This window comes from Varanus komodoensis, unplaced genomic scaffold, assembly GCF_004798865.1.
Source record: "Varanus komodoensis strain SLA01 unplaced genomic scaffold, ASM479886v1 scaffold3, whole genome shotgun sequence".
Lineage (NCBI taxonomy): Eukaryota > Metazoa > Chordata > Lepidosauria > Squamata > Varanidae > Varanus > Varanus komodoensis.
Genome location: NW_025335761.1, coordinates 23731303 through 23741620, shown reverse-complemented (window position 1 = coordinate 23741620; position 10318 = coordinate 23731303). Strand labels below are relative to the sequence as shown.

The window sequence follows — 10318 nt, the reverse complement described above, 5'->3', positions numbered from 1 at the left end:
TTTGCACTGAGTTTCTGTTGGTGATATTTTTTTGCTTGACTCTGATTTTTGAAATTAATTGCTGATGGTGATTACTGCAATTTGTTCCCAGTCTTGGCAGCAAGAATACAGTTTCTCCATCTCCTGTTTCCAGTTGAACACTCTATTTGATTTTTATATTGGCCATCTGGTGGTGAGTGGTGAGTCATGTTCTTGCTTCATTTCTTACCACTAGGCCAATTTTTCTACAGTATTTGATTTTCTACTTTTGTGTTCCAGTCATCTAGGATTATCAACACATCTTGTTTTGTTGTGTAATCAATTTCTTCAAATTGCATAATACTGTTCAATTTCTTTTTCTTCAGCTTCTGTTATTGGAGCATAGACTTGAATGATGGGTATGTTGCTAGGTTTTCCACTGCTCCTGACTAATAGTATTTGGTCAGATTTTGCACTGTATCCCCTTACAGCCTCTGCCACATCTTGCTTTATTATTACTGCTACTCCTTTTCTATTGCATTTGTCATTTCTGGAGTAAAACACTTTATGTTTGTCTGACTGCAAATGTCCCATTCCAGTCCACTTAAGTTTATTCACACCAAGTACTACAATTTTTAACTATTCCACTTCCTGCTTTAAAGTTTCCAGTTCACCTTGAGTCACACTTCCATCCATGTTCTAGTTGTATGTGTTCTACAGCATCAGACTTTCCTCTCACCTATGTGCATGTCAGCCACTAGACTTCCTTTCAGCTTGTATTGTTAGTGACAACATTCTTCATACTTGTCCTTTGCTCTTCTCCAAGAGCTTGTTGAACACTTACCAACCTAGGGTTCTCATATAGTGGGACTATTTCATTTCTTTTTGAAATAGTCCCACTATATGAGTTTTTTTCATTGTTTAATAATAAAGTTTTCAAGGTAAGAATATGCTTTCTGTTACACAGGAGTTCATTTGGACATCACTGCCATAGTCTGTGAAAGATCCTGTCCAGTAATAGCTTCAGTTACTACTTCTGCCTAGTATCTGACTTTCAGAAATTTCTCTGCCCCATCACTATTAGAGAAATCCATTCTCTTCTGCTGATGTAACAACATTATTTAAAATATACTATAAAACATACTACCCCACACCTCTGGAAATTGCCCAAAGAAGTTAGAATGAACAGGTTAGAGCACAGCAATGTGACAAAATAATATATGCTATATTTTTGTTGTTACAAGATATGCTCCCTATTTTATTTATTTATTCAAAACTTTTATATGCTGTCCCTTATGCATGGCATCTCAGGATGGCTTACTATCATTAAACTTTGCATCAAAACATTTTTTACTTATTTCCAATTAAGAGGGCAAAGCAAACTACCATGTTACCGGTACATTCTGCTTGCTTAATACTGTTGGCTTTTGGCCAGCAAAGATAGCAGTGATCTACCTTTTTCCTGTAAGAACAAATGCCACTGTCTCCTAAGAAACATCTGTGGATGATTCCTCTCAAAAAATGTGGCAGTCCTCAATTTGTTGGCTAGTAATCAAATGCAAACTAAAACATCTGTGAGCCAGATGTACAGAAAGCTACATTCACTACCATTGCTCAACAACATGAACATTGTGAAATATGCCAGTTAGGGATGGCAAAAGGTAGAAATGCCTGAGTGCAAAAATCCTACACCACCCTTAAGAAGCATTACATTTTCTTATAATGTCTCTTTTATCATCTCATTATAGGCCACTTGAAGGGTCTGAGAATAGCACTTTAATCTAACCTTAGAGGTTCCTGAAAAGTTATTTCCCAGGTATAGATTATTGCAATACCTTATCTTTGAGTGGCCTTGGGAGTGAGATGGAAACTGGTTTGGTGGCAGAGCACATATGCAAAGCGTTCTAGCTTGTATCCTGGGTAGCATCTCCTGGTGGAACACTAAAAAACTGGAGACTTAAACCCTGGAAAGCTGGTACCAGCCTGCCAATTGGGTACCACAGTAGGTGGGCCATGGTCTCATCTGGTACAAGGCAACCTCCTATTCTGATATTTCTTGCAGTTGATATAAGCAAATGAAGAAATATATTGCCTATGATTTCTAGTTCAATTACTCTTCTTTTTCAAATGTAGTAACTCCAAACAAATACTGTATGTGACTAATGCCACAATAATAACAAATATTTATTTCAAGCACACAAACACACATTTTTTAATGTGCTCAGTTGCACTATGTGATTATTCAGCAGCAGTTGCAATACAGAACTTAAGCAGTTTCAATGATCCATCATAATGAAATGTAAAACTAAGCAATTCCTATGCTCAGGTTGTGCTATACCTTCTTTTACTCAGTACTGTAAAATTAAGTGTTTAAAAACATTAATTTTTAATATCTGAAATATTAAATAATTTCAAATTGGATACATCAAAAGACCCAAACATGCTTAATGTAAACAGAATTAATGAAAGAGCAGTCCTATTTAGTAGAGCAGGTAGAGGAGTGTCAAATTAGTCATTTCCAAAATCTTGCAGGTTCAGAAGAACCAGAATGGAAGATGGGTTGCTTTTTCTTGCTTTATCACTTGTGAATCTGTTTTTTTTTTTAAAGAATTCCCTCTCCCACTGAAACCAATGAGTAAAAATTAACTACAGGCTGCTACTTTTTATTTATATCCCACTGTTGTTTCCCCAAAACTGGCACTTGGTAGCTTGGATTAATGGGCCAATTCTGAGGCCCCTCAGAGAATGGATAAACTTTGGATTCAGTGGATGCCACTATTTTTCAAGGCTGCCAGTCCAACTTATGGCAATTTGTTTATAATTACAGGAAATGATATCAAGGATACAAATATGAGCTTTTAGTCTTTTTGACACTTGCTGTATAGTGACAGTATTCAATAGTTTTCTGTAAATGTGAATATGACCTAATTAGTGCCTTTCAAGAGAGTAAAAGAAGCACAAAACACTTTACTTGTATTTCCTCCTAAACTCAGATGTACTAGAATTTTCTAGAATTCACACTTTTCCAAGCTCTTTCCAGTTATTCAGAACAATATTTGTATGCTGCCCATTAAATGACTTTCATATCAAATTCAAATGTTTAGCTTAACAATACTTTATTAAAATCAACATTATTTTATTGAAATGCAGACAAACATTATACTGGGACAAGACTAAGCACAAAAGTTCTAGTTCCTATGCAATAGTGACAGGAACCCAATTCGTCCAGCCACAATGTATCAACAAGCATTCGCAACATAGTTTAGAATGTGAAAATTAAAAGAAAAATTCCTATGCTTTATTGGCCCAGGAACTACCTTATTGCAAGGCGTACAGAATGGTGAGCCATTTCAAATGCAATACATATCTAGAGTTTTAGGACAGGAATAATGATGTGAGAATGCACAAACTAATTTGATACTTTTTTCTTAAAAGGAAAGGCTAAGTATTTGGGGCTTTTAGGGTAAGACAAATGGCAACTAAGGCCAGGACTGTGACAGAGATGCATAAAGTTATGCATGGTGTGCAGAAACTCAAAATAGATCGCTCTTTTTACCTTTCTCTAACTACTATTCAATGTTACCTTAAGCAAGATCCACTAAACCAGCCTGCGAAACTGCTTATGCACTGCAGTTAGTGAGCCTGGACACTCCATGGTGGTCACCATTAGATATTGCTCATAAAGATACTAACTTGTGAAAACATTTCTGTGTACAAAGTTGCCATCAAGATCTGAGTAACACTCACCTTGTTGTATGTCCTTCATCTCTAAATGTAAACTAGATATCAGGATTCCTACAGCTTGGGATCTCTTTCCATCCAATAGCTTGATAATCTAGAAGTAATTTTTTTATAAACGGTCAATTTTATATGTCCAAATGTATGAATAGTAAACTAAAGCTAAAATTAAGAGTAATCAATTACATGCCAATTGTCACCCCTTCTGTTTTCCTTTATTTTTCAAACTACATTTTAGAAAAATATTAGTATAAGCTGTTCTGGCAATACCTTGATAACATAAAAATTCACAACTCTGTGAAGGGGATATTTTCTACAACCATTTTATAAATCCCATATGTCTACAAAAAGGACATTACATCTAAGCAAATAGTAACTCCACACAGTTTTATATTAATGCTTCTGCATCTACACAGCATATAGTATGGAAATCCATTGTTGTTGTTATTATCTCCATTATCATCATCCTTTATGTATGCCACTTTTGAACAAAGTTGTACAGAAAGCAGCTCTTAACAACTGAGCAACATTACAAATGAACAATAGTAAATATAATTTACAATGTATTAAACATCAATAGATATAACAATATTAATAATACAATAGAAAGAATTCAGCAGATTATTGTATCCTGGAATTGTTTTCAAGATACGGCTATGGCACTGCATATTAACTCACAGAACAGCATATATACGTATTAACCAGACAAAGTACTTTTGACTCCCAAGAATTTCAGTAGCAGAGAGTTAAGTTTTTTTTCCCATTGAAAATAATGAGATTTACATAAATTTTGACATGCCCAATTTTAATATTTAGAATAAAAAATACAATTGATGCTCTGAGAATAAATAGTATTATTTATGAATTTTCTATCTTCATTCCTTTTATTTAAAAAGAAGAAGCAGGGTGAGGAAATATTATCATGAAGTAAATTCTAGTTAAATGGAAAGTATATGATAGACATTACTGAAGTTATACATGCTATTTGATTAACTTAGCAGCAGATTAACATCTGATGGAGGTAATTATAGGTTTAAGTAGAGTGCAATTTGTATACCATTCACTGACCTCAAGACTGACCCTTTACAGAGGAAAATTCATAGACTGTCATAAACCCCATTAGACATGCCTAGTTTAAGGTAAAATCTTTCCAGGCTATACCTCATAAAGACAATATGACATTTGAAACAACTACATTGCATTGCCTCTGCAAATTGTAGGCATGCTGCAAAGATGATCAGGTTTAACTCACACAACATTTGCCCCTCCATATCTTATTCTAAACTACAAATGCCTTTAATAGTACACAATTGAAAAATAATAGAACAAAATAAGCTGTATATTTATAGGCTTTTATGAGAACCAATACATATGGTCAGAATTATGAATGAACAAGCTGGGTAACTCAAGCTACTTGAAATAGCCAGAACAAAATGATCAATATTTCCATATAACTGCTATTTTCACACTGTATACTTACATGGTTTCCAATAACCCATGCAGGGCACGCTAGTAATTGTGCAACAACAAAGATGGAATTACCAGGGTCATAAAGGGATTCATTAAAGTCAAACTCTACTTAATGTTGTAAGCTGTCCTGAGATGTTGTCGTAAAGGATGGCATATAAATGTTATAAATAAATAAACTCAAGGCAGAAACCTTTTTGGACCCATAAGCACATTTCACAATGTTGTCAAGGGCACCATCACAAAATGGCTGACAAGGGAGAAGTGGCAAAGGACAAGTAACCCACCCAAAATATTAAATATAAGGCAGAATTCACAATTTTCAGCACCAACAAAATCTATTCCATAAGAATACCAACCTCCAGCAAGAAAATATGTTCACTTTTGTCATTGGTAATAGGCAGGATAGGGAAACTTCGCAGTTGTCAGAAAAGATGTCTAACATGAATTATGTCAGGTACCTGCCCCTTCTCCTTTCTGCTTTAATAGTATAACATCCAAAAGAATAAATGCCATATAATTAAATAAATAATGTATACAACAGCAGTTAAATTGGGAAATGGAAACAGTCTAAACCTTAGTTCAGGAAAAAAAAAACCCCAAAAGCCTTTCCCAAGATATCTGATATGATTATCCAACTTTCTTAGATGATGCGAATTGAAAGAAAACATCAAAATAGAGTGATTTAAGCACACCAATTTAAACACAATTTATTTCTGAGAATAAAAGACAGCATTCAAAATAGTTTTAAGGCTTCAACAAAGTCTAACAATTAAAAGGTGAATCACTTTGGCCTGATTCCTACATCTGAAAGTCTTTGACAAATTTGGAAGACAGCTATGACACACTTTACCCCTCAAATTACACAGTTTTTATATGGTCACTAAGGGCTTACTCCCATGCATACTTAGCCAGAAAAAAAGTTTGACAACTCCCAGCAAAGCTGGCTGGAGAACGCTGGCAGTTGTCTGTCTAAACATGCATAGGATTGTTCCCAAAATCTGGTTCTTGTGCCCAACAAAATGAATACAGCCCATCAGCCATATGTTTAGCAGGAGCCTGATAAGCCTCCTTTTTTTTGTAGCCTGATGCCTGGAACTGGAAAAGAGCTGAATCATCAATCTCTTGTAAGCTCCAAGACATAGGCTGATGGGCTGCAGCTGGTTAGGCAGTCACACATTTAGCAGGTACACACTAAATTATGTTGGCAAGAATGGATTGTTCTATTTGGTCCCAAGCAGTGTAATGTTTTGAGCTCCTAGAAACATGCATTTTGAGCACAGATGACAGTAATATGTAAGCAGCTGACTTCCTCGCTATTGCCAGTTGATGATAATGATATGCCAGCTGGCACAGAATGTCTAAGCAACAGAGATGGGAGCCAATAGTCTGTCTCTGCTCTGGTTACTAAATATACCATTGAAATGGACACACTATCTCCAGACCCTATGACAAGAATGTAAATGCTGCTACCCATAATTTCTTTTCCTAGTGCAGGCATGGAGATCATCTCAACCACTGCCATTCTTGGACATTTTAGCATTAAAAGTAAAATTCCAAATAACACTTATTTTCTATTCATATTGTAGGAGAGGAAGCTTTTTCACCCTAACTGCCAAATTAGCTCTGCTCAAGCCTATTCAGGACATATGCTGGCAAGAGACAGGGTCATATAGTCCCAACATGCTTGCTTAGATTCCATGCATACAAATTCATACACACAGGCTTTCACATGCCATTACCAGCCTATTCATTTATACACTCACACTCTGCCTACCCCTTTCCTTTCCCCATCAAGACAGGCAAGGGATAGCTTCTTAAAGTACTGGTTCAGTCAGGAGCTGCTTCCTCTGACCTTACCTTTCCTGACTGAAAAAGCAAAGCACAAGGCTAAGCTGGGGGCTGCTACCTCATTCACTTTTCCTCCCAGAGTAGTGGCAATAGTTTTGGGGAAGACAGAGAAGGAAAAGGGTCTATTTGAAGGCCTTTTCAGGTCAGTTGGGGGCATACTGGGGCAGATCCAGCCTGTGAAACATGGTTCCCATTCATATTACAGGAAGTTCATTGCGGTTGGAATTGGAAAAGTAGCACACCTCCATCTAAAACAGAAACTGGGACCATTACACTCTTACCACTCTGGCGCATAATGTGAATCCATCTTTTCAAAAAGTATAAAATGTTGCAAATACAAAATAGCCCCTCTCCCTTTCAACCTGATGACAGATATATCATCGTTTCTTTGTTTTTAAAATGTTCCTCATTCCAAATATTGACACTCAGCATAAATGAGAATGTGTGTTAATAATTATATGAAGCCAGTTAGAGATAATAGACAACAGACAGCCATTATCTTCAACATTCCTTTCTGTCTTTCATATGAAAATCATTGCACTAAAGAACCAAAAATGATTGATGGAGTCTTATTTAGATCATGCAGATGACACAAATTACCTCACATTTACTTCTTTTCTTTGTAGGAGGAAAATATAATGGTACCTGGTTGGTGAATGTTAACTTACACTATAATCATTAGTATCAGACAAATATAATAAAAACTAAATAGTATCTGCTGCTTAGATTTTTAAAATTCTACTCTCAGGCTATTTTTACACAGTATTCATCCCACTAATGAGAGAGGAAGCAAGAGAGAGAACAAATGAAAAACAAATCAGATCTCCATGCTCATGCTGATGGCCAGTCCACACTAAAGTTGATGAACATGACAAAGAAAAAAAAGAAGCTATCTCCATTCTGTGGCCATGCTCTTTCAACATTGACTAGGTTGAATATGTAAACTGGTATTTCATCTTAAGCTGTAATCATGTAAAGTATAAAAAGAAAATTGCTTTAAAGTATTATGAGCTAGAAAGTACTGATTCCATATAAGTATGGGATTTTGTGGCTATGCATCTTTTTATCAAAGTTCTTAAGGCTGTTAATGGGCAATATTCAAATTTTAATATGGATTTCATGTATGACCATATGTGCTGTCTTCTCCACCCTCTTTTCAAGAGGAAATAAACTGAAACTAAAAAGTGATCATCCTAAACACTGATGGATTACTAGATTCTCTATTCATATGATTTTTTTGGTAGATTCTTTGGAATTTCAAGGTTGAAATAAAATACGGAGATGAAAATATTTTTTTAAAAGGCTAAATAAAAACACAGCTTAAAAAAGTAAAGTTAAGAGCACGGAAATACCTTCTTGGTTTTTGTTTTCTTTTCATAAGAGTCTGCTAATGGCTTTTTCTTTTCCTGAGCTGTTTCTTTGGAGAATAAGTATTCAAATTCAATGGTATCAAATATGCTGGGTTCTTCTAATGAGTCCCATAGAGTTGGTGCTGAATTTGCACTAAGATTAGGGAAAGACAAAACAAAATTATTAAAAAGTCTCTCTTATGACAGGTTTACTTTACTGCATAGTTAAAATCCTATCAATATTTAGTACATTGGCATTTGGACTGGACTGGACTGGACTATCTATCTTTACATATTATAATGCTTTAAAGGAACTCAAAGCAGCTTACATAATTCTCCTCCTTTCAGTCTTATCCTCAGAAAAACAATCTGTGATTTAAATTGGGCTAGGAGTTTAGACTGGCCTAAAATCACCCAGTTAACTCCATGGTTGAGAGGGGACTAGATCTCCTGAGTCCTAGTCTCGCATTGGCTTCCCTTCTATTATGGAGACATTATATACCCAAAACTGTATAGTACTCAACAGCAATTATATATTCAGTACTTTTTAATTGCTGTTGTTGCACAGGTTATGCATGTCACGTATAGACTATTTGCATAACCTACAAGATTTTCTTTTCTTTTCTTTTTTAGGTGGATCTGACTTAGTAGAAGTCAGTACCAAAACAGTGTACTGCTGACATTAATAGATGAATGCACCAAAGGCAAGATTAGCAAGATTTGCTTCCCTTGCTTTAACACTTCAGAAATCAGGTTAGTTTGATGGGTATGGCCTACATTTACCTTGCGTCCAAAGCAGAGTCTTATTTCAAAACTATCAATTCATATGTTTTCATTAAATTACATTGGAAAATGCACAGCCAGCTATAGCATTTTACTTCTTGACAGGATGGAATTTGTAGATAGAGTTGCCTTTTCAGAACAGATGAAGCCTATACATTTTGCACAATTTATTTATTTAATTATTATTCTTCCATTTGTATGGTGCCCCACTACCCATAGGCCTTTATAGCTTAAGTATCTTTTTGAAAAGGATACCTATGACTTTTTATTTTGGGGTAAAAAATCCTTCTAATGTGACAATACCGGCCATATTTGAATCAGATAGGTGCAAGGGGAATCTTAAGTAGGGGACCATGGCTTTGCTTGTCTGCCCTCTCCCCATAGGATAGGTGCAGGGATTAGGGAGTTACAATGAATAAAAAACAGTCTGAGAGTTTTTGCTTTCTGCTCAACTGAACTAACAGATTAGTTCCTTCTATATCCTTCCCAAAGCACTGAGATTAGTAGTAGAAAAAAGAACATTTCTGTTAAATGAATGTCCTAATAGGAAGCTAGAATTATCTACCACAAAAGCAGATCCCCTCCCCTCCCCTATTTGCTGTTTTTCTTTTTACTTTTAAGTAAAAATATAGTAATTGTTAAAGGGCAGACTGATTCTTTCTCTCCCCAAATCCTGTGCATCTGAAATATATGCCAGAAATTTCAAAGGAAGCCCACTCTACTTTAGGGTGCATTAAAGGAAGCCCACTCTACTTTAGTACAAGTCCAAATTCCTCCAAAGTAGCTCATTTTGATACTCAGTTTGAGCATGATCACATCCTTACTTTCTGGTGTTCTGAATGCATACAGATAAGAGGGGAGGGATTAAAATCTGAAAACAGCCATAGCCTAGGTGTCTACTTGATATTTCCTCCATGTTCCATCATTAATATTATCATCCGAAATGCTATCACTGAATGCTGGGAGGTACAATTTAAAAACATGCTCAGTTTCAGGTATAATCTTTCAGATTAGATTGTTTTTCTTTACAAACTGTAAATGTTTCCAAAGAAAATAATCTCCAGTCATTGTTGCTTAGTGACTATTATTTTTCTTCCAGCAGGTGTCACTCACATAACATTTTACTCCTGCTTTCCATTTAACAAGTTCCCAGTCTTTTTCCAGACCTAAGA

The 10318-nt window shown here is 35.6% G+C and overlaps 1 protein-coding gene across 4 annotated transcripts in view; it reads right to left on the bottom strand.

Moving 5' to 3' along the window:
• LOC123026899 (formin-like) overlaps positions 1-10318 on the bottom strand; it is a 125346-nt gene that overhangs the window by 77643 nt on the left and 37385 nt on the right. For all 4 annotated transcript variants that reach the window (XR_006415407.1, XR_006415408.1, XM_044437089.1 and 1 more), the window contains exons 5-6: positions 8367-8517; positions 3706-3793 (exon numbers count right to left, since the gene is read on the bottom strand). Coding sequence is in view for 2 of the 4 variants with exons in the window: in XM_044437089.1 (XP_044293024.1) it covers positions 3706-3793; positions 8367-8517 (239 nt within the window). In the remaining 2 variants the exon portion in view is untranslated. The remainder of the gene's footprint in view (positions 1-3705; positions 3794-8366; positions 8518-10318) is intronic.